Source organism: Somniosus microcephalus, chromosome 4 (genome assembly GCF_052327205.1).
Source record: "Somniosus microcephalus isolate GS21.2 chromosome 4, FLI_Smic_1.0, whole genome shotgun sequence".
In the NCBI taxonomy this organism is placed as follows: domain Eukaryota; kingdom Metazoa; phylum Chordata; class Chondrichthyes; order Squaliformes; family Somniosidae; genus Somniosus; species Somniosus microcephalus.
This window is the reverse complement of record NC_140990.1, coordinates 78,338,339-78,363,337: the sequence shown is the minus strand read 5'-3', so window position 1 is coordinate 78,363,337 and position 24,999 is coordinate 78,338,339. Positions and strand designations below refer to the sequence as shown.

General features: G+C 47.6%; 1 protein-coding gene and 1 pseudogene across 1 annotated transcript; one reads left to right on the top strand and one right to left on the bottom strand.

Moving 5' to 3' along the window:
- The window catches only part of LOC147119305 (uncharacterized), a 142,515-nt pseudogene that overhangs the window by 10,543 nt on the left and 106,973 nt on the right, over positions 1–24,999 (top strand).
- LOC147119308 (uncharacterized) lies at positions 1,246–24,609 on the bottom strand. Its single transcript, XM_085984950.1, has 5 exons — positions 24,355–24,609; positions 22,822–22,826; positions 18,881–19,075; positions 2,020–2,254; positions 1,246–1,854 (listed from the first exon to the last, which is right to left on the bottom strand). Exons 1-5 carry the CDS (start codon positions 24,607–24,609, stop codon positions 1,504–1,506), a joined length of 1,041 nt encoding a protein of 346 aa, XP_085841076.1. The 3' UTR covers positions 1,246–1,503.

The following is a 24,999-nucleotide window of genomic DNA, read 5'->3' as shown; positions in this document are numbered from 1 at the left end:
CTATGAGACTTTTAGTATTGTGTTTTGTCTCCCCATAGTGTTTTTACTACTTACCTCCTTATTGTTGATTTATGTCATGTGACATGATGAGAAAGTGAAAGTAAAACACAACGAGGGAGCCAGAAATCATGGCTGGTGATTCTGTAGCATCTTACGCCATCCTTTTCAGTTTCCCCCTTTGATTGGCATTGTCTGTAATTAGCTTTTTATCAGATGTCTTTATGATTGATCTATGTCACCATTTCTTGATATTTGCGGCCAGATGAGTTAAAATATTGCACTTTGTGGAGTTTCCATGTGGCTGGCTATTAGTCTTTCCCCTGGCATTTATTTGTTAGACCTTTGATTGTTGTATCAGATTTACCTCAAATTGTAATAGAACCGTTGAGTTATAGTGGTAACGTTTCATTCTACTATCCTAGGTTTATTTTGTGTATTCAGATCGTGATTGTAATACCAATCGGCCTTATTTGAGGTTGTAATTTCTTGCTCTCTTTGTAGTTTCACCCTGTGTCATTAAACTGGATTAACAGTAACAACGCCTCCTGTTTGGTGATGAGGGTTTAGCTGTCTGTCGAATCATAGTCGTGAGGAGGACAGAACAGTCACTGACACCAATCTCCTCCTGTCTGATATGAACCAACCCCACAGTCACTGACACCAATCTCCTCCCGTCTGATATAAACCAACCCCACAGTCACTGACACCAATCTCCTCCTGTCTGTTATAAACCAGCCCGTCACTGACACCAATTTCCTCCAGTCTGTTATAAACCAGCCCCAGTCACTGACACCAATCTCCTCCTGTCTGATATAAACCAACCCCACAGTCACTGACACCAATCTCCTCCTGTCTGATATAAACCAACCCTAGTCACTGACACCAATCTCCTCCTGTCTGTTATAAACCAACCCCACAGTCAGGGACACCAATCTCCTCCTGTCTGATATATACCAATGCCACGGGCCCAGAAAGATTAAACTCAGCCCATTACTTGGATTGGACTTGTCTCCATTCCCATGCCGAGGGGATTGCTGTACCAGACGGGAGGGGCAACACTTGGGGACTCTCGATTCTCCACCAATTCCCATTCCCCTTCTTTCTGGAGGATAATGGAGGTGTCACAGTGTGTAATGTGCAAGTCAATAAGAATTGTCAGTGAGGTTAATCAGCACTTTCTACCTGGAGATGTTAATCAGCGGAACTGATCAGACACTGAATTGTAGATTTTATACCAAAGATCAATTTAAGTTGAAGTAAAATTCATAATTTTATTGTCAAATAATTTCTTATGAAAGTCCTGAATTAAGGGGAACGATCACAATGATTCTTAAAGGGACACTGCAGCCCCAACAAGTCAATCAGCTATATATCCAGAATATTAAACTCCAGCCAGTTATAGGGTTATCATCAGCAGAAACAAACTACAACTGTCAGAATGAACATGGTTCAGTCCTGGCTGTAAGTAACAGCAGCAATAACATCAGAATCTAACCACTGCAGTTACTTGTGAACTCGCTGGTGTCTCAGCAGGTTGGATGACTGAGTGAATCCCTTCCCACACACGGAGCAGGTGAACGGCCTCTCCCCAGTGTGAGCTCGTTGGTGAATCAGCAGGCCGGATGACTGAGTGAATCCCTTCCCACACACTGAGCAGGTGAACGGCCTCTCCCCGGTGTGAACTCGCTGGTGTGTCCGAAGGCCGGATGAACAAGTGAATCCCTTCCCACACACGGAGCAGGTGAACGGCCTCTCCCCAGTGTGAACTCGTTGGTGTTTCAGCAGGCTGGATGAACAAGTGAATCCGTCTCCACACACGGAGCAGGTGAACGGCCTCTCCCCAGTGTGAAGTCGCTGGTGTGTCAGCAGGTTGGATGATTTAATGAATCCCTTTCCACACATGGAGCAGGTGAACGGTCTCTCCCCAGTGTGAGTGCGCTGGTGTACAATGAGATTGGATGAATACCTGAACCTGTTCCCACAGTGAGAGCAACTGAATGGTTTATCGTCAGTGTGAACTCGCTGGTGTTGAATCAGTTCCTCAGAGCTTTTAAAGCAGTTCGCACAGTCAGAACATTTAAAAGGTCTCTCGTCAGTGTGAACTCGCTGGTGTCTCAGAAGGTGGGCTGAATTAGTGAATCCCTTCCCACACACGGAGCAGGTGAACGGCCTCTCCCCGGTGTGAACTCGCTGGTGAGTCAGCAGGTTGGATGACTGAGTGAATCCCTTCCCACACATGGAGCAGGTGAATGGCCTCTCCCCAGTGTGACTGTAGCGATGAGTTTCCAGCTGGGATGGGGAAATGAATCCCTTCCCACACACGGAGCAGGTAAACGGCCTCTCCTCGGTGTGACTGCGTTGATGATTTTCCAGCTGAAACAGGTAATTGAATATCTTCCCACAGTCCCCACATTTCCACGGTTTCTCCGTGGTGCGGGTGTCCTTGTGTTTCTCCAGGTTGGACGATCGGTTGAAGCCTTGTCCACACAGAACACGTGTACGGTTTCTCCTTGCTGTGAACGGTGCAATGTTTTTTCAGGCTGTGTAACTGGTTAAAACTCTTTCCACAGTTAGTGCACAGGAACACTCTCACTCGGGTGCGTGGGGCTCAGTGCTTTTCCAGTCACACTGATGTTGAGGTGATGTTTGGTTTGAGTTTCCTGTCTGTAAAACCACCCCTTCTAATACCCTGTAAAAGTTTACAATAGACATCACTGTAAGTAGAGGATAGAAATTCAGAACAGACAATTCTAGTTTCTATGGAACATTCTTTCCTCTCTTTTTCCCCAAAGCTGTAAATCCCCATCCCACACATTCTCCCTCCTCCCTGTGCTGAAATCCAAACCCATCGCACCATCCCCAACATTTTTCCTTTCAATCGACTTTTCTCCCTCCCCCTGAAGGTGTTGACTCTGATGGGTTCAGTTCTAAACTCATGAGGGACTGGAAGCCCGCACCCTGTGGGGCCCGGACTCTGTCATAAAGTAATGGCTTCAGAAGAGAAATTGAAGAAACTATTTGATAGAAGGTGTGGTGGTGAAATGTTGGGCGGGTGCTCAGCATCTCACACATTGTGTAAGATTAACATTCCACATGTCTGAACCTTTCATTCCGTCCCTGATTTGGGAATCTCTTGAGCTGGCACTTCTTGTCCCATTATACCGAGTTGGTGCAACAGGAGAGCCAGGGATCAGGGGAATATTGGACAGGAAGCACACAGCACGGACATTACACTGCAGGTGGGATATGTGAGAGTGTTACAGTGAGGGCTTCGGGCACTTTATTAAACACACACAGCAGAAGCACATTAATCTGATGGGAGATCACTGACACACGAGCAGCCAGCGGTGTGGAGCCTCCCGAGAGTCCGACCCCTTTACAGCCAGTATTTACATGAGCTGGGGCATGGAAAAGAGTCTCATTAAAATCACTGATATATTTGTTCACACAAATCAACCCCCAAAAAATGCTGAATAATTTCTCCCAGATGCTCCCTGACCAGTCACTATTTCTCCTCCATTTACAGATGCTCCCTGACCAGTCACCACTTCTCCTCCATTTACAGACGCTCCCTGACCAGTTTCCATTTCTCCTCCATTTACAAGTGCTCCCTGACCAGTCTCCATTTCTCATTTACAGACGCTCCCTGACCAGTCACCATTTCTCCTCCATTTACAGACGCTCGCTGACCAGTCACCATTTCTCCTCCATTTACAGATGCTCCCTGACCAGTCTCTATTTCTCCTCCATTTACAGACGCTCCCTGACCAGTCTCCATTTCTCCTCCATTTACAGGTGCTCCCTGACCAGTCTCCATTTCTCATTTACAGACACTCCCTGACCAGTCACCATTTCTCCTCCATTTACAGACGCTCGCTGACCAGTCACCATTTCTCCTCCATTTACAAACACTCCCTGACCAGTCTCTATTTCTCCTCCATTTACAGATGCTCCCTGACCAGTCTCCATTTCTCCTCCATTTACAGACACTCCCTGATCAGTCACTATTTTGCCTTCATTTACAGACACTCCCATACCAGTCACCATTTCACCTCCATTTACAGACGCTCCCTGACCAGTCACCATTTACAGACGCTCCCTGACCAGTCTCCATTTCTCCTCCATTTACAGACGCTCCCTGACCAGTCTCCATTTCTCCTCCATTTACAGACGCTCCCTGACCAGCCTCCATTTACAGACGCTCCCTGACTCACTTCCTGTCTGTCCCGGAGTTTGGCGCTTTGTTGAGATTCGGGCCGGAGTGAAACGGGAACCCGCGGGTGGGGGCGGATAATGTTCACTGCTCTTATAATCGGGCCTGGGGCCGCACTCGGGGTGTGTGAAGTCCGCGTCCCCCCGGGGTTCATTAACCCGCCTTTACCTGCTGCAGCCTCTCGACTTCCGCTTCACCACCAAAAATCAGCCTGTCCCGCGCATGCTCAGTTCACCATCTGTTGTTCCGGTTCAAAGGCGAAGCCCCGCCCCTCACACATTCCGATTGGTTGGAGGACCCGCCGCCCGCTCGGTCCTCCAGACCCGCCCCGCTCTTCCTATTGGTCCGGAGCTCCCATCAATCACCGGGGCAGTGTGAGCTGAGCATGCGCGGCCCTTGGCAGCAGCCGCTGACACATCAAGTGAGAGAGCTCAGGGAGCGGGTTCATGAACCCCGGCGGGCCGAGGGCCGCTCACCGCTCACCCCCCGAGCTCAGGGAGTGGGTTCATGAACCCCGGGGGGAAGCGGGCCGCTCACACCCCGAGCTCAGGGAGCGGGTTCATGAACCCCGGGGGGACGCGGGCCGCTCACACCCCGAGCTCAGGCAGCGGGTTCATGAACCCCGGGGGGACGCGGGCCGCTCACACCCCGAGCTCAGGGAGCGGGTTCATGAACTCCGGGGGGACGCGGGCTGCACACACCCCGAGCTCAGGTAGCGGGCATATATTATCAACATTTTATTTTCTGTATTTGATAAACCATTGCTAACTGAAATACTGAGTTGCATGTAATCAAGGAAAGGGAAATCAGTTGATTTGTTTCTTTGAAGAGACAAATATAACCAAATTAGTAACAATACTGTGGAGGAGGAATTCCTGGAGTGTTTGCGGGATGGTTTCCTGGACCAATATGTCGAGGAACCAATTAGAGATCAGGCCATCTTAGACTGGGTATTATGTTATGAGAAAGGATTAATTAGCAATCTTGTGTGAGGCCCTTTGGGTCGGAGCGATCATAATATGATAGAATTCTTTATTAAGATGGAGAGTGAAGTAGTTGACTCAGAGACTAGGGTCCTGAATTTAAATAAAGGAGACTACGATGGTATGAGGCGCGAGTTGGGTAGGATTGATTGGGGAATGTCACTCAAAGGGTTAACGGTAGACAGGCAATGGCAAACATTCAAAGATCGCATGGATGAACTACAGAATTTGTTAATCCCTGTTTGGCATAAAAATAAATCAAAAAAGGTGACTCAACCGTGGCTAACAAGGGAAATTAGGGATAGCATAAGATCCAAGGAGAAGACATATAAATCGGCCAGAAAAAGCAGCAAACCTGAGGATTGGGAGCAGTTTAGGATTGAACAAAGGAGGACAAAGGGATTAATTAAGAGGGGGGAAATAGAGTATGAGAGTAAGCTTGCAGGGAACATAAAAACTGACTGTAAAAGCTTTTATAGATATGTGAAGAGAAAAAGATTGGTAAAGCGAAAGTTAGGTCCCTTGCAGTCAGAATCAGGGGAATTTATAATGGGGAACAAAGAAATGGCAGACCAATTAAATACATACTTTGGTTCTGTCTTCACAAAGGGCACGGTGGCATAGTGGTTAGCACTGTTGCCTCACAGCGCCAGGGACCCGGGTTCAAATCTGGCCTCAGGCGACTGTCTGTGTGGAGTTTGCACATTCTCCCTGTGTCTGCGTGGGTTTCCTCCGGGTGCTCCGGTTTCCTCCCACAGTCCAAAGATGTGCAGGTTAGGTTGATTTGGCTATGATAAATTGACCCTTAGTGTTAGGGGATTAAATACATGTGGTTACAGGGATAGGGTGGGATATGTGTCGGTGCAGGCTCGATGGGCCGAAATGGCCTCTATCTGCACTGTAGATTCTGTGTGTTCTGTGTGTGTGTGTGACACAAATAACCTCCCAGAGATGTCGGGGAACATAGGGTCTGATGAAAGGGAGGAACTGAAAGAAATCAGTATTGGTAGGGAAATGGTGTTAGGGAAATTGACGGGATTGAAGGCCGATAAATCCCCAGGGCCTGATAATCTACAACCTAGGGTACTTAAGGAAGTGGCCCTGGAAATAGTAGATGCATTGCTGATCATCTTCCAACATTCAATGGAATCTGGAACAATACCCATGGATTGGAGGGTAGCTAATGTTACCCCACTATTCAAAAAAGGTGGTAGAGAGAAAATGGGGAATTACAGACCAGTAAGCCTGACATTGGTAGTGGGGAAAATGCTAGAGTCCATTATAAAAGATGTAATAGCAGAGCACTTGGAAAACAATGACAGGATCGGACAAAGTCAACATGGATTAGCAAAAGGTTAATCGTGCTTGACTAATCTACTGGAATTTTTTGAGGATGTAACTGGTAAAATAGATAAGGGAAAACCAGTGGATGTGGTGTATTTGGACTTTCAAAAGGTTTTCGATAAGGTCCCGCATAAGAGATTAGTGTGTAAAGTTAAGGCACATGGGATTGGGGGCAAGGTATTGACTTGGATAGAGAACTGGTTGGCAGACAGAAAGCAAAGAGTTGGAATAGAAACATAGAAGATAGGAGCAGGAGTAGGCCATTCGGCCCCTCGAGCCTGCTCCGCCATTCAATGCGATCATGGCTGATCATCCAAATTCAGTACCCGGTCCCTGCTTTCTCCCCATAACCCTTGATCCCTTTAGCCTTAAGAAATATATCCAACTCCTTCTTGAATTTATTTCATGTATTGGCCTCTACTGCCTTCTGTGGTAGAGAATTCCACAGGTTCACCACTCTCTGGGTGAAGAAATTCCTCCTCATTTCTGTCCTAAATGGCCTACCCCTTATCCTTAGACTGTGACCCCTGGTTCTGGACCCCCCGACCATCGGGAACATCCTTCCAGCATCAAGTTTGTCCAAGCCTGTCAAAATTTTATAAGTTTCAATGAGATCCCCTCTCATTCTTCTAAACTCCAGCGAGTACAAGCCCAATCGACCCAATCGCTCCTCATACCTCATTCCTGCCATCTCGGGTATCAGCCTGGTGAATCTTCGCTGAATTCCTTCCATGGCAAGAACATCCTTCCTCAGATAAGGCGACCAAAACTGCACACAATACTCAAGATGTGGTCTCACCAAGGCCCTGTATAACTGCAGCAAGACATCCTTGTTCCTGTACTCTAACCCTCTCGCTACGAAGGCCAACATGCCATTTGCCTTCTTAACCGCCTGCTGCACCTGCATGCTTACCTTAAGCGACTGGTGCGCAAGGACACCCAGGTCTCGTTGCACGTCCCCTTCTCCCAATCTATTGCCATTCAGATAATAATCTGCCTTCCTGTTTTTGCCACCAAAGTGGATAACCTCGCATTTATCCACGTTATATTGCATCTGCCATGCTTTTGCCCAATCACCCAACCTGTCCAAATCATCCTGGAGTTTCTCGGCATCCTCCTCACAGCACACACACACACCCAACTTTGTGTCGTCTGCAAATTTGGAGATATTACATCTAGTTCCCTTGTCTAGATCATTAATATATATTGTGAATAGCTGGGGCCCAAAGACCAATCCCTGCGGTACCCCACTAGTCACTGCCTGCCACTCGGAAAAAGACCCGTTTATTCCAACTCTTTGCTTTCTATCTGCCAACCAGTTCTCTATCCAATCAATACCTTGCCCCCAATCCCATGTGCCTTAACTTTACACGCTAATCTCTTATGCGGGACCTTATCGAAAGCCTTCTGAAAGTCCAAATACACCACATCCACTGGTTCTCCCTTATCTATTTTACCAGTTACATCCTCAAAAAATTCCAGTGGATTAGTCAAGCACGATTTACCTTTTGTAAATCCATGTTGACTTTGTCCGATCCTGTCACTGTTTTCCAAGTGATCTGCTATTACATCTTTTATAATGGACTAGCATTTTCCCCACTACCGATGTCAAGCTTACAGGTCTGTAATTCCCCGTTTTCTCTCTACCACTTTTTTTGAATAGTGGGGTAACATTAGCTACCCTTCAATCCATGGGTACTGTTCCAGATTCCATCGAATGCTGGAAGGTGATCAGCAAAGCATCAACTATTTCTAGGGCCACTTCCTTAAGTACCCTAGGATGTAGATTATCAGGCCCAGAATAAACGGGTCTTTTTCCGAGTGGCAGGCAGTGATTAGTGAGATACCGCAGGGATCGGTCCTAGGACCCCAGCTATTCACAATATATATTAATGATCTATAGACAAGGGAACTAGATGTACTATCTCCAAGTTTGCAGACGACACAAAGCTGGGTGGGCGTGTGTGCTGTGAGGAGGATGCCGCGAAACTCCAGTATGATTTGGACAGGTTGGGTGATTGGGCAGAAGCATGGCAGATGCAATATAATGTGGATAAATGCGAGGTTATCCACTTTGGTGTCAAAATCTGGAAGGCAGATTATTATTTGAATGGCAATAGATTGGGAGAAGGGGAAGTGCAACGAGACCTGGGTGTCCTTGTTCACCAGTCGCTGAAGGTAAGCATGCAGGTGCAGCAGGCGGTTAAGAAGGCAAATGGTATGTTGGCCTTCGTAGCGAGAGGGTTCGAGTACAGGAACAAGGATGTCTTGCTGCACTTGTACAGGGCCTTGGTTTTACCACATCTTGAGTATTGTGTGCAGTTTTGGTTGCCTTATCTGAGGAAAGATGTTCTTGCCATGGAGGGAGTGCAGCGAAGATTCACCAGCCTGATACCTGGGATGGCAGGAATGATGTATGAGGAGAGATTGGGTCGATTGGGCTTATACTCGCTGGAGTTTAGAAGAATGAGAGGGGATCTCATTGAAACTTATAAAATTCTAACAGGACTAGACAGACTAGATGCAGGAAGGATGTTCCCGATGGCCGGGGAGTCCAGAACCAGGGGTCACAGTCTAAGGATAAGGGGTAAGCCATTTAGGACAGAGCTGAGGAGGAATTTCTTCACCCAGAGAGTGGTGAACCTGTGGAATTCTCTACCACAGAAGACAGTTGAGGCCAATCATTAAATATATTCAAGAAGGAGTTAGATATATTTCTTAAGGCTAAAGGGATCAAGGGATATGGAGAGAAGGCAGGGACAGGGTACTGAATTTGGATGATCAGCCAAGGTCAAGGATGTCACTGAACGGCTGCAGGGCATTCTGAAGGGGGAGGGTGAACAGGCAGAGGTCGTGGTTCACATTGGGACCAACGACATAGGTAGGAAGAGGGATGAGGTCCTGCAGCAAGAATTTAGGGAGCTAGGTAGCAGATTAAAGAGCAGGACCTCAAATGTTGTAATCTCTGGATTACTCCCAGTGCCACATGCTAGTGAGTATAGGAATAGGAGAATAGAGCAGATGAATGCGTGGCTAAAGAGTTGGTGCAGGAGGGAGGGCTTTAGTTTCCTGGATCACTGGGCATGCTTCTGGGGAAGGTGGGACTTGTACAAGTCGGACTGGTTGCACCTGAACCAGAGCAGGACAAATATCCTTGCGGGGACGTTTGCTAGCACTGTTCGGGGGGGGTTTAAACTAAAATGGCAGGGGGTTGGGAACCTGAGCAGGGAGACAGAGGAAAGGTAAACAGGGATAAAAGCAAAAGATAGGAAGGAGAAAAACAAAAGTGGCAGTCAGAGAAATCAACGGTTTAAATCAAACGTGGCCACAGTAAATAATAATTCGAATAGGTCTAAGAGCGTTAAAAAAACAAGCCTGAAGGCTTTGTGTCTTAATGCGAGGAGCATTTGTAATAAGGTGGATAAATTGGCTGCGCAAATAGAGGTAAACGAATATGATTTGGTTGGGATTATGGAAACGTGGCTCAAGGATGGCCAAGACTGGGAACTCAACATCCAGGGGTATTCGATATTCAGGAAAGATAGGCAAAAAGGAAAGGGAGGTGGGGTAGCATTACTGGTTAAAGAAGGGATTAATACAATTGTAATGAAGGATATTAGCTCTGATGATGTGGAATCTGTATGGGTAGAATTGAGAAATACAAAGGGGAAAAAAAATTAGTGGGAGTGGTATATAGACCTCCAAACAGTAAGGCGGAGGTTGGGGATGGCATTAAAAGGGAAATTAAAGAAGCGTGCAATAAGGGCACAGCAGTCATCATGGGTGACTTTAATCTACATATAGATTCGGCCAACCAAATTAGTAACAATACTGTGGAGGAGGAATTCCTGGAGTGTTTACGGGATGGTTTCCTGGACCAATATGTCGAGGAACCAACCAGAGATCAGGCCATCATAGACTGGGTATTATGTAACGAGAAAGGATTAATTAGCAATCTTGTTGTACGAGGCCCCTTGGGTTGGAGCGATCATAATATGATCGAATTCTTCATTAAGATGGAGAATGAAGTAATTGACTCAGAGACAAGGGTCCTCAATTTAAATAAAGGAAACCACGATGGTCTGAGGAGTGAGTTGGGTAGGATTGATTGGGGAATGGCGCTCAAAGGGTTGACGGTGGATAGGCAATGGCAAACATTCAAAGACCGAATGGATGAGCTACAGAATTTGTTCATCCCAGTTTGGCATAAAAATGAAAAAAAAAAGGTGACTCAACCGTGGCTAACAAGGGAAATTAGGGATAGCATAAGATCCAAGGAGAGGACATATAAATTGGCTAGAAAAAGCAATAATCCTGAGGATTGGGAGCAGTTTAGGAGTCAACAAATGAGGACAAAGGGATTAATTAAAAAAGGGAAAATAGAATATGAGAGTAAGCTTGCAGGGAACATAAAAACTGACTGTAAAAGCTGTTATAGATATGTGAAGAGAAAAAGATTGGTGAAGTCAAGCATAGGTCCCTTACAGTCAGAATCAGGGGAATTTATAATGGGAAACAAGGAAATGGCAGACCAACTAAATACATACTTTGGTTCTGTCTTCACAAAGGAGGACACAAATAACCTCCCAGAGATGCCGGGGAACATAGGGTCTGATGAAATAGAGGAACTGAAAGAAATCAGTATTTGTAGGAAAATGGTGTTAGGAAAATTGATGGGACTGAAGGCCGATAAATCCCCAGGGCCTGATGGTCTACATCCCAGGGTACTTAAGGAAGTGGCCCTAGAGATAGTAGATGCATTACTGGTCATCTTCCAGAACTCGATAGACTCTGGAACGGTACCCATGGATTGGAGGGTAGCTAATGTTACCCCACTATTCAAAAAAGGTGGTAGAGAAAAAGCGGGGAATTATAGACCGGTAAGCCTGACATCGGTAGTGGGGAAAATGCTGGAGTCTATTATGAAAGATGTAATAGCAGAGCACTTGGAAAACAGTGACAGGATAGGACAAAGTCAATATGGATTTACAAAAGGTAAATCATGCTTGACTAATCTGGAATTTTTTGAGGATGTAACTGGTAAAATAGATAAGGGAGAACCAGTGGATGTGGTGTATTTGGACTTTCAGAAGGCTTTCGATAAGGTCCCACATAAGAGATTAGCATGCAAAATTAAGGCACATGGGATTGGGGGCAAAGTATTGACTTGGACAGAGAACTGGTTGGCGGACAGAAAGCAAAGAGTTGGAATAAACGGGTCGTTTTCCGAGTGGCAGGCAGTGACTAGTGGGGTACCGCAAGAATCGGTCCTAGGACCCCAGCTGTTTACAATATATATTAATGATCTGGACGAGGGAATTGGATGTAATATCTCCAAATTTGCAGACGACACAAAGCTGGGTGTGAGGGTAAGCTGCGAGGAGGATGTCGGGAAACTCCAGTACGATTTGGACAGGTTGGGTGATTGGGCAGAAACATGGCAAATGCACTATAATGTGGATAAATGTGAGGTTATCCACTTTGGTGGCAAAAACAGGAAGGCAGATTATTATTTGAATGGCAATAGATTGGGAGAAGGGGAAGTGCAAAGAGATCTGGGTGTCCTTGTGCACCAGTCACTGAAGGTAAGCATGCAGGTGCAGCAGGCGGTTCAGAAGGCAAATGGTATGTTGGCCTTCGTAGCAAGAGGGTTCGAGTACAGGAACAAGGTTATCTTGCTACAGTTGTACAGGGCCTTGGTGAGACCGCACCTTCAGTATTGTGTGCAGTTTTGTTCACTTTACCTGAGGAAGGACATTCTTGCCATGGAGGGAGTGCAGTGAAGATTCACCAGGCTGATACCTGGGATGGCAGGAATGACGTATGAGGAGAGATTGTGTCGATTGGGCTTATACTCACTGGAGTTTAAAAGATTGAGGGGGGATCTCATCGAAACCTATAAAATTCTGTCAGTTCTGGACAGACTAGATGCAGGAAGGATGTTTCTGATGGCCGGGGAGTCCAGAACCAGGGGTCATAGTCGAAGGATAAGGGGTAAGCCATTTGTGGTAAACCACTGTTGTTGTTGTTGTTGTTGTTACACACTGTTGTACCTATGCATGCCTCAACATGTCTCGGCTGGCTCCACCCACACAGGCCCAGGTATAAAGGTGATTGACCTGCAGCCCCCTGCCTTCTTGGAACCCAGTCAACCACGAGAGGCATGCTCTGTTCTTTGCTAATAAAAGCCTTTAGTTACTCTCTTAACTCTCAGTCTTTTATGAGTAATTGATAGCGCATCACCATTTAGGACTGAAATGAGGAGGAATTTCTTCACCCAGAGAGCGGTGAACCTGTGGAATTCTCTGCCACAGAGGGCGGTGGAGGCCAGTTCATTAAATACATTCAAGAAAGACTTGGATATGTTTCTTGAGGCTAAAGGGATCAAGGGATATGGAGAGAAGGCAGGGACAGGGTACTGAATTTGGATGATCAGCCATGATCACATTGAATGGCGGAGCAGGCTCGAAGGGCCGAATGGCCTACTCCTGCTCCTATCTTCTATGTTTCTATGTTTCTATGAATGGCGGAGCAGGCTCGAGGGGCCGAGTGGCCTACTCCTGCTCCTATCTTCTTTGTTTCTATGTTACTATGACATGTCAGTCTTTTTGAAAGTGCTGTACTACAAAGTATTGATACTTTTACAAAAATAGAGTGCTTATGTTTTGTGTTCTTTTGGACTCATTCTGGGCTTTTGAATAATTTATATTTCAGCCCAAGAAGCTTCTTGTCTGATTGTTGGATTCATGTTGATTTAGATGCACTATATTACAGAAAGGAAAAATGATTATAAGATCAGTATGTTTTAACTTGGCTGTAAATAAAGTTTGTTATACATTAAAAAAATAAACCCCGGGGGGACGTGGGCTGCTCACACCCCTAGTGCGGCCCCATTATTAAAACACTCAACATTATCCGCTTCACACACACCCGGGGTGGGCCTCAGGCCCCGAACAAGAGCCCCCGGGCCAGGCGTTTGCCCCGAGCGGGGCGGCAGCTGCGGGGCTTTCTCCCGGTGACAGGCCCAGAGTAACGGCCGCCATCTTGAGCAGCTCAGGGGGACAGCAGGGCGCATGCATGGCCCCCTTGGCCAGGAACCAGGAGGAGAGAATCTTGTCATTTTCTATCCTGGACTCACAGTGATGGCTTTTGTAAACTCCTTTTACAGGCTGTGAGAAGGTCAGCATTTACACACTGCAAACTCAGACCAAACATCACATCGAGATCTGACAGAGTCACTGCATTCATCAGGACCTCAATATCATCGGCCTTTGAATGTGGAAGGAGAAATGTTTGTCTGTTCTGTCTGTGGGAAAAGATTTCAAACATCAGTGTGACTGGAAAAGCACCGAGACACACACACTCGAGTGAGAGTGTTCCAGTGCACTGACTGCAGAAAGAGCCTTAACCAGTTACACAGCCTGAAAAAACATCACACCGTTCACAGCGGGGAGAAACCGTACCCGTGTTCTGTGTGTGGACGAGGCTTCAACTGATCATCCAACCTGGACAGACAAAAGGACACCCGCACCATGGAAATGTGGGGACTATGGGAAGGGATTCCATTACCCGTCCCAGCTGGAAACTCATCAACGCAGTCACACTGGGGAGAGACCGTTCACTTGCTCCGTGTGTGGGAAGAGATCCACTCGCTTGTGCATTCTGCAGACACATCAGCGAGTTCACGCTGACGAGAGACCATTCAGCTGCACTCACTGTGGGAAGATGTTCAAGCAGTCATCCAACCTCATTCTGCACCAGCGAGTTCACACTGGGGAGAGGCCGTTCACCTGCTCCGTGTGTGGGAAGGGGTTCACTCGGTCATCCCACCTGCTAACACACCAGCAAGTTCGCACCGCGGAGAGGCCATTCACCTGCTCAATGTGTGGGAAGGGATTTATCAGTCATCCAAACTGCTGACACACCAGCGAGTTCACACTGGGGAGAGGCCGTTCACCTGCTCCGTGTGTGAGAAGGGATTTAATCGATCATCTAACCTGCTGACACACCAGCGAATTCACACTGAGGAGAGGCCATTCACCTGCTCCATGTGTGGGAAGGGATTTAATCAATCATCCAACCAGCTGACACACCAACGAATTCACACTGGGGAGAGGCCGTTCACCTGCTCCGTGTGTGAGAAGGGATTTAATCGTTCATCCAACATGCTGACACACCAGCAAGTTCACATGTGACTGCAGGGGTTGGATTCTGCTCTTAATCACATCCAGGACTGAACCATATTCATTCTGACAGTTGTGGTTTGTTAATAACCCCTATAACTGGGCTGGAGTTTAATATTCTGGATATATAGCTGATTGACTTGTCATGGCTGCAGTGTCCATTTAAGAACCGCTGTCTCATCTTTCCCCTTAATTTCTGATGAGAGTCGCTGAATTATTTTACAGTAAAATTATGAACTTTTACTTCAATCCTAAATTGATCTTTGGTACAAAATCTACAATTCAGTGTCTGAAAGGTTCCGCTGATTAACATCTCCAATTAGAAAGTGCTGATTAATCCTCGCTGACAATTCTTACTGACTTGCACAGTACACACATTGGCACCTCCATTATCCACCAGAAAGAAGGGGAATGGGAATTGGTGGAGAATCGAGATTCCCAAATGTTTCCCCTCCCGTCTGGTACAGCAATCCCCTCAGCATGGGAATGGAGACAAGTCCAGTTACAGTGACGGGATGAGTTAAAGGTATTTATTCAGACAGGCGGAAGGTGGGAAGTGGTGTTCCACGGGGATCGGTGCTGTGACCACTGTTGTTCACCGTTTACATGAATGATTTGGACTCGGGAATCAGAAGTACAATTTCAAAATTTGCTGATGACACTAAATTGGGGGGTGTAGTTAATACTGAGGAAGACTGCGATAGCATCCTTGTAGAATTTTTCAGTTGTGTTCAGTAAATAGCAGCATCTTTTAATTTGCTTTGATCACATCACTATATAGTTACATGAAAAACAGAAATCATTAACAGCTCCCAATTTCAGAATTGTCAGATTCAAACTCAACTTCATCCAAGTACAATCTAACATTTCAAAAATTGTAATGTATGTAGGTGAGATATTAGGACTGTTGTCTAACACAATCCAAACGCAGTGACACACAGACAGATGGGCAGGTGTAGCTTCACAGCGAATCCTTTCAAGCCTCACTAAAAAGTGGCAGACTGGCAATCCATTGTTCACTAATGGAGTTGTGATCTTTGTAAATTAAGAAAGGAAATGCATGGAAATGTGTCAAAGAATTGATTAACAGAGTGGGGCATCATCTCCCTTTGATTTCTATTTCTGACACCAGGCAACAGAAAAAGGTCATTACAACATGACATAAACAGACTCTTCAGGTGTGAGACATCAGACTTCAGAACAACACGTCTGCCAGCTCTGGCCACAAACCTCAGTACAGTCAACCTTTCAGCAGCTGCAGCCCTGATTAAATAACTAGTGGTTTAACATGTCTAGTAGAGCTTTCATATCAAAATAGAACAAATGTATTTGTGACACACACACACAATTAATAATTACATCACAATGTAATTGTGAGGATCGATTATCGCCTCTTGATACCTTCTGTGCCCACCGGTCGGGGAAGGTATCAAGTGAACCGGTGGCCACCGCCTGCTCCCTCTCCAAGGCCACCCGGGCAGGGACAAGACCACGGGAGAGAGGCAGGCAGCCAGAGTGACCCCACCCATCCTGGGCCTACAAATTGCTGTTTTCGCCAGGCCCAAGAACAAGACCAGGAAAGATCCTCCGACTTACTCACCCCCCACCACACCGGGCGGCCAAAGATTAGGAGCGTGGGGTTAAAGTGTAACCAAGAGTGGAGGAGCAGCCCCTTCAGGTAACTATACAGGGGCTGCAACCTCTCACACTGAATATATACACGGCCCATGGACTCCTCTAGGCTGCAAAAAACACATCTGGCCTTGGAGTCCGGAATGGTGCTTAAAAACTGTTGCACACGACAGCTCCTTGTAACAGTCTCCACCCCAGATCCCCAATGGTGCAGGGAAGGACCCCCGCATAGAGAGCCCTCCACTGGGGAACCTCGCCTCCGCCAGACAGCAAGATAATCCGCCCGTCTGATTGAGATTGGGCAATCAACAAATGTATCAATAAATGATGCAGAAACCTGAGTCCCCGGGTCCTCAGCCCTCGTGTGAAGTACGCTGGCCACCAATTTTCTGTTACTGACTCACACCTCAGGCCCCACCCAGTCTGATTTAATTGCTAAATGTTTTCTAACTCGGGTTCAGGCCTGTCATTGTGAGAGAAACAAGGCCTCAGTTATTGGTGTGTCCCACCCTAGCGGCTGTTAATGGCTTTAATAAACTGGCAGCAAGGTTGTTTTTAAAAGGTGGAAAGTGGTGAAAAACGTCACTAGCGATGCCTCAAAACTCACAGACAGAGAAATCCACTTCATCAGCGCCCCTGCCACAGGACTCAATATCCACCCCCTCCACCACTGGTGCACTGTGTCTGCTGTATGTACGGCCTACAAGATGACCACGGTCAGGCTGTGTGGAGTCAAAGGTCAGGTAACAGAATAGATGGAAAGATCACAACAAACTTCCCTTAACTCCAACCCTCTGATTTCTGTTTTGTAGCCAGCTTTCCATCCATTCTGCTGCCTGGTCCTTCACTCCACACGGCCTGACCTTGGTCATCTTGTTGATCTTACAATCTGTTTATGGATAACAAGCTGGTTAGAAAACAGGAAACAGAGAGTAGGGGTTGGGAGTAGCTAATCAAACTGACAAAAGGTGGGAAGTGGTGTTCCACAGGGATTGGTGCTGGGATCACTGTTGTTCATAAACGATTTGGACTCGGGAATTGAAAGAACAATTTCAAAATTTGTCGATGACACCAAATTGGGAGGCAGAGTTAATTCTGAGGACGACAAAATGCAAGAAGAGATTAATAAATTTGAGAATGGGCGTGTAATTGGCAAATGAATGTCACTATAGATCAGTGTGAGGTGGTGTGTTTTGGTGGGAAGAATAAGGAGGCCACACACTACTTGGACAAGGGGGTGAAATTGGGTTGCTTTGCGCCTCCCACGATATTCAGCGGGAGGTTAGTGGTAGCTGGTAGCGCCCCGCGGCACTGCACCGCTGGCAATGACGTCATCGCCGTGCGCAGCACCCCGGCTGCAACCTTGGGTTGTGACCCCTGACCTATCGCTGGACGATATGTCCGACAGGGTCAGGGGTCGTTCCTGCAGCCGTGTCGGTGCCACTTGAAGGGCAGGTGTCGGGCGGAAACTTTTTATTTTGGCCGACTGCCAGCACCTGCCCTCTTCCCCTTTCTTCTTCGGGGTGTCGGCCGCGATCGCTCAGCCCGGCGCTCCTCTTGATCCGACACCCCGCTCCCCGGTGGTCCAGCAGGGCCCCGGTGTGCACAGTGCTAGGCCCCTCCCTTTTAATCGGGGAGGGAGGTCTGCTATGACGCGGTGCTATGTGCCGACCAGCATGGCGCTGTTACACGAATCGCCGCAAATTTCACTGGTAGCGCCTCAAGAGGGAGGGGAGCGCTTCCAGTAGCACCCCGCCTCCTGCCTGGGACACTACCACTGAATTTAATGCGCAGGGGCGCTAACTTTTTCGGGGCGCTAAAATTAGCCCTGGCGACATTAGTGACCCAAAGGGGGTGCCACCACATTTTTCCCCCTAAGAGTCTGGATGGGCTGTAGGAGCAGAGAGATCCAGGGATACAGATACACAAATCACTAAAAGTAGTGACACAGGTTAATAAGGCCATTAAAAAAAAGCACTGGGTACATTCCCAAAGGAGCCTTCTGTTCCGTGCCTAGGAGCTCTGAACCATGGCAGAGAACGGCTGTGACACGTTTCTCACACACCTCGAGATTAACCCGCACGGTGACTTTGCCGTCAGTGAAGGGAGACGATAGAGACCAAAGTGCCGTTTGCCCCTCTCAGTGTGGCCCTGAAGGACTGTGTTCAGGCTGAAGTTCTGTTCCCGCCGTACGATCCTCCCCCAGATTGTCCTTTCTGAGCTCCAGCCAGGTGATGCTAAACACTCAGGTGGGAAAGACAAAAATCTACAACAATGTGTTTAAAACAAAACTGGTTTATTTCACATCTATCCAGAATATTAAACTCCAGCCCAGTTACAGGGGTTACTAACATCAGCAGAAACAAACCACAACTGTCACAATGAACATGGTTCAGTCCTGGATGTGATTAACAGCAGCAATAACAGCAGAATCCAACCCCTGCAGTGGCTTGTGAACTCGCTGGTGTGTCAGCAGGTTGGATGAATGAGTGAATCCCTCCCCACACATGGAGCAGGCGAACGGCCTCGCCCCGGTGTGAACTTGCTGGTGTTTCAGCAGGGTGGATGAACGAATGAATCCCTTCCCACACACGGAGCAGGTGAACGGCCTCTCCCCAGTGTGAGTGCGCTGGTGTACAGTAAGTTCAGATGATCGCCTGAACCCAATCCCACAGTGAGAGCACCTGTAAGGTCTCTCATCAGTGTGAACTCGCTGGTGTCTCAGCAGGCTGGATGACTGAGTGAATCCCTTCCCACACATGGAGCAGGTGAACTGTCTCTCTCTAGTATGGGTACGCTGGTAGACAGTGAGGTCAGATGACTGCCTAAACCCAGTCCCGCAGTGAGAGCACCTGAACGGTCTCTCGTCAGTGTGAACACGTTGATGGCATGTCAGTTCTGTAGTGTATGTACCTTTAAGAGGAGAACTACTTTTACAGCTCCTGTATACTGTAGTACCGGCAGTGACCACACCTGCATATAAACCCTGAGTAGGGATCTGTACTGTTAGCTTTTAGAATACCCTCATCCAGTAAACACCTGTTGATTGTTCATCTGCAGTCTCCATCTATTTATTGAAGAACACCATACCTAAAGATTCACGGATTTAACAGTGGCGACGAGGCAGATTCGAACCTACCTGCAACTCTGCATTTCCTCCCAGGGATTCGCTCCTGGAGGACAGTGGAAGAAAGTCGAGGCCAGAAGCACGGGCGTTGACCACGAGCAACCGCCCAGTCATCCAGCAGAGATTGAGCATCGCAGGGGAGGCTATTGAGAGCTGGGCTTGGTTCTCCAGTCACGATGATCCAGCGCAACAGGCTGGCAACAGGTACGGTGCAGACCCTTCCCGGACAGCGGCGACTGGAGCCGACCGACGGCACAGAAAAGGCCGAGCAGCGTCAATGGGGTGAGAGAGAGGGTAAAGCGCACAGGGCACAGCCGGGGGTTGAAGACCGAGTGGCATCGACGGAAAACAAAAAGAGAGAGAGGGTAAAGCACAGCTGGGGTTCAGGACCAAGCGGTGTCAACGAGAGAGGCGCACAGGAAAACGCGCAGAGCACAGCCAGTGCTCAAGGGCTGAGCAGCGTCCGTGGGGGAAGAAAGGAAGCATGGGAGACACCATTTGAGCCACAGCGGAGAAGAAGGGAGAGCGCGGGCAGAAAGGGAAGCACGGGAGATGCCATTTTGAGCCAGCAGAGAAGAAGGGAGAGCACGGGAGACGCCATTTTTAGTCAGTCTAACCACACCCAGGGATGCCGAAGAGTGGCAGTGTCACAGCGTTCGACAATGAAGTCGAAGATTGGGCGACATATGTAGAACGCATTGAAGTGTACTGCAAGGCGAATGAAGTGCCAGATGCCAGGAAAGCACTGGTATTGTTAAATTCCATGGGTGCAAAAACGTATGGCTTACTGCGAAACCTAGTAACCCCAGAGAAGCCAGTGGATAAGGATTTTGAAAGCATAGTGGCAATCCTACAGGACCACTTAAACCCCACACCGCTGCTGATAGCAGAAAGATTTAAGTTTCACAAAAGGAACCAGCATAAAGATGAAAGTAATGCTGAGTATTTAACGGAACTGCGCAAGCTATCGAAACACTGCCGGTTTGGAATGGGACTAGCAGATATGTTAAGGGATAAGTTTGTGTGTGGGCTTCAAAGTGAAGGAACCCAGAAATGGCTTCTATCAGAAAAGGATCTTACGCTGGACAAGGCTTTCAGCATGGCAGTATCACACGAAGCAGCCGCATGGGGCGCTGCAGAGATACAACGGAGACCGCAAGAATATGGCACCAATGAAATGTCATATGGAGCAGGGAAGTGTTATCGCTGCGGCAGAACAACACATGACCAGAAGGATTGTTGGTTCAACGACCAAGTGTGCAGACAGTGTGGAAAAGCAGGACACATAGCAAGAGTCTGCAGGTCGGGAAAGAAAACCAGCAACAAGAAATCTCCACAGGAGAAGTACAAAAAGATACATAAGGTGACGGAGAGTAGTTCAGACGAACAGAAAAGTGATACAGACTCCGGAAGCAAGGAGCTGGGTTGTCTGAAACTACATAATGTAATCAAAATGGAGGATCACCAAACTATCTGGGTCATGCTCAAGATAGACGGAGTCCAAGTGAAAATGGAATTGGACACAGGATCAGCCCTAACAGTCATAAACCGAAGGGACTACAAGCGGCTATTCTCACATATACCCTTGAGAGATACAGAGATTGTCTTGAAGACGTACACGGGGCAAAAAGTCTACCCCAAAGGAAAAATAAGGGTGAACATGATATACAATGGCAAGGAAACACCAAAAATGGACCTATATGTATTGCCAGATGGAGGACCACCACTACTAGGACGTGAATGGATCCGGAAGATACAGTTAGATTGGCATTCCATACAAGCACTGACAGTAGAGGCCAAAAAGGATGACGACGTCACACCTGGACGACTGTCAAAAATGCTAACTGATGCACAAGAAGTGTTCCAGGAGGGACTCGGAACACTAAAAGGCATAACAGCGATGATCAAAATAGAGGAAAATGCAAGCCCAAAGTTTTTTAAGGCCAGACCGGTGCCTTATGCGATCCGCCCAGCCGTCGAAGCAGAGCTGGAAGGTTTGGAACGTTCAGGAGTACTGTCCAAAGTGGACTGGAGCGAGTGGGCTACACCCATCGTTCCTGTAATGAAGAGGTCGTTGAGTAATACGCCTGGGGAACCAAAGAAGGTTCGCATCTGTGGGGACTTTAAGGTGACAGTGAACCCAGTCCTTCACATGGTACAATATCCGCTTCCGCGGATTGAAGATATTTTTGCCTCGCTATCTGGAGGAAAACGCTTCACTATGGTTGATCTGGCCCAGGCGTACCTGCAAATGGAGGTAGAAGAAGCCTCGAAACAATACCTCATGATCAACACTCACAAAGATCTCTACCAATACAACCGGCTGGTGTTCGGGGTAGCATCAGCTCCGGCTTTTTGGCAAAGGGCAATGGATCAAGTCCGGCAACGGATTCCAGGGACCCAGTGTTATTTGGACGACATCCTGGTCACAGGCAAAAATGACAGTGATCACCTCGCCAACCTGGAGCAGGTGCTCACTAGATTGAAGGAATATGGGCTCCGAGCTAATCGCCACAAATGCGAGTTTTTCCAGAAGCAGATCTCGTATTGTGGCCACATTATTGATGAAGAGGGGTTACATAAGTCCCCTGAAAAGATTGAGGCAGTAGTCAAGGCTCTAGCACCGGAAAATGTGTCACAACTGAGGTCGTTCCTCGGGCTGGTGAACTACTACCATAAGTTCTTGCCGAATTTGTCTACAGTACTACACCCACTGAACACCCTGCTGCAAACGGGGGTACCATGGAAGTGGAATGATGAATGTAAATGAGCTTTCCAGAAGTGCAAAGAATTGATCACATCAAAAGAGGTATTGGCCCATTTCAACCCAGCACTACCAATTCGGTTGGCATGTGATGCATCACCCTATGGCATTGGAGCGGTGCTGTCGCACAAATTCCCGGACGGTTTGGAGAGGCCAGTAGCCTTTGCGTCTCGGTCACTAACCTCAGCCGAGCACAACTACACCCAGATTGACAGGGAGGCCCTCAGCCGAGTGTGGGGAGTGAAAAAGTTCAACCACTATCTGCACGGGCAGAAGTTCACCTTGCTGACTGACCACCAACCACTTGTCTCCATCTTTAATCCAAAGAAGGGCGTTCCGGTGATGACTGCGCAACGGCTACAAAGATGGTCCCTTTTTCTAGGGGCGAACCAATATGAAATAGAGTATAAGTGCACGAAACAGCATGGAAACGTTGATGGGCTATCACGCCTGCCACTGCCTACTGCGGAGGAAGTACCAGCAGTGGACCCTGTCGAAATATTTTATTCAACTATAATTGAACGCTTGCCAGTAACTAACGCGGATATAGAGAAGGAGACCCGAAATGATCCGACACTGTCTTGGGTATATGATTTGACGGTGAAGGGATGGCCAACACATGGCGACTCACTGTTGCCAGCATTCTCATCCAGAAGAGAACAGCTGTCAGTATGCCAGGGGACATTGATGTGTGGATCCCGAGTGGTAATTCCACCCAAGTTAAGGGAGAGAGTGCTCAATGAGCTTCACGAAGGCCATCTGGGAGGGGTGAAAATGAAAAGCCTTGCTAGGGCTTATGTGTGGTGGCTGGGGATCGATCAACAAATCGAGGACCTAACAAAGAGCTGCTCAGGATGCCAGAAGGTCCAAAATGCACCACCACATGCCCCTCTACACCCATGGGAGTGGCCCTCCTCTCCATGGCAAAGGGTGCATATTGATTTTGCTGGTCCATTCATGGACTCAATGTTCTTAATAGCAGTGGATGCGCACTCAAAATGGCCTGAGGTGATCAAAATATCCTCCACCACTACGGAGAAAATGATTGCAGTCCTACGGACCATATTTGCCAGGAACGGCTTGCCAGAGCAGATTTGCTCTGATAACGGACCACAGTTTGTGTCCGAAGAGTTTCGGAAATTTATGAGAAGGAATGGGGTAAGGCATTACACATCCGCCCCGTATCATCCAGCCACAAATGGATTGGCTGAGAGGTTCGTACAAACCTTTAAAAAGGCAGTAAGGGCCATGTGCGATGATGACATTCCACTGCAGCATAAGGTGGACAATTCCTGTTAGCCTACAGAAATGCGACACATGCAGTTACCAACCAGACCCCGGCCATGATGTTCTTTAACCGAAGGTTGAGATCTCGTCTGGATTTGCTCAGACCAAATGTACGAAGAAATGTTGAGAATAAGCAATTCCAGCACATCAATGAGAAGCCGACAAGGAGCTTCAATGTAGGACAACCAGTCTTGGCCCACGACTACCGAACAGAGAAATGGCAACCAGGAACGATATGCACACGGCAGGGGCCACTAATGTACACAGTGGATGTTGGGGAGAACATTGTGAGACGCCATGTCGACCAGATCCTAGCGTCACAGGAACGAGTCAACCCCATGTCTCGCGTACCTGGTGATGAACCCAACATACCGGTAGCATCTACCCCAGAAACAGTAGCATCGGAAGCTGATGAACTAACCGACGACAGGGGGCCAGAATCGCCTCCGCACCAAGAGCAAGACACTCAGGAAAGGCGCTATCCAGAAAGGATCAGGAAGCCGCCTCAAAGACTGAATTTATAAATGGACTATTTCAGTTAATGTGCATGTTAAAAGTGTTAACTGTTAAATGAATGTTATGGTACTGTTAATCTAAAAGGGGAGGAATTGTAGTGTATGTACCTTTAAGAGGAGAACTACTTTTACAGCTCCTGTATACTGTAATACCGGCAGTGACCACACCTGTATATAAACCCTGAGTAGGGATCTGTACTGTTAGTTTTTAGAATACCCTCATCCAGTAAACACCTGTTGATTGTTCATCTGCAGTCTCCGTCTATTTATTGAAGAACACCATACCTAAAGATTCACGGATTTAACAAGTTCCCCGAAACTTTTATAGCACTTCCCACAGTCCGAGCAGCTAAAAGGTCTCTCGTCAGTGTGAACTCGCTGGTGATTCAGCAGGGTGGATGACTGAGTGAATCCCTTCCCACATTCAGAGCAGGTGAACGGCCTCTCCCCGGTGTGAATGCGCTTGTGTGTCGATAGGCCAGCGGGTTGGCTGAAGCCTCGTCCACACACAAAACACGTGTACGGTTTCTCCCCGCTGTGAATGGTGCTTTTTACTTCCATGTTCAGAGGCCGGTGATACTCAGATCGATGAGTCGAGTGACTCTGTCAGATCTTGACGTGATGTTTGGTTTAAGCTTACCGTCTGTAAATCCTCCCCTCCTAATACCCTGTAAAATTAATTTCAAACAGGGAGCGAGAGAGACAACCCAGAAAAACAAAGGCAGGTTGTGAAATTGAGCTCAATGAATCTGATCATTTGTGGGGCCGGCACCAGAAAAAAGTGACCATGAAAGCTGCCGGATTGTCATAAAAACCCAACTGGTTCACTGATGTCCCTCAGGGAAGGGAATCCACCACCTGGTCTGGGCCTACACACGACTCTGACCTCTATGGGAGGAGAGAGAGAGGTGGGAGTGGGAGGGGTCGAAGGAAAGGAACTTTATACATCTG

What these genes read in the sequence shown, in the direction of transcription:
- LOC147119308 (XM_085984950.1), bottom strand. Translation starts at nt 24,609, where the DNA reads ATGGAAGTAAAAAGCACCATTCACAGCGGGGAGAAACCGTACACGTGT. An exon ending in CAAGTTCACACCGGGGCGAG is followed by an intron (nt 2,255 to 18,880) that starts GCCGTTCGCCTG and finishes CACTGGGGAGAG; the next exon opens with GCCATTCACCTGCTCCATGT. An exon ending in AACTGATTCAACACCAGCGA is followed by an intron (nt 1,855 to 2,019) that starts GTTCACACTGAC and finishes CTGACACACCAG; the next exon opens with CGACTTCACACTGGGGAGAG.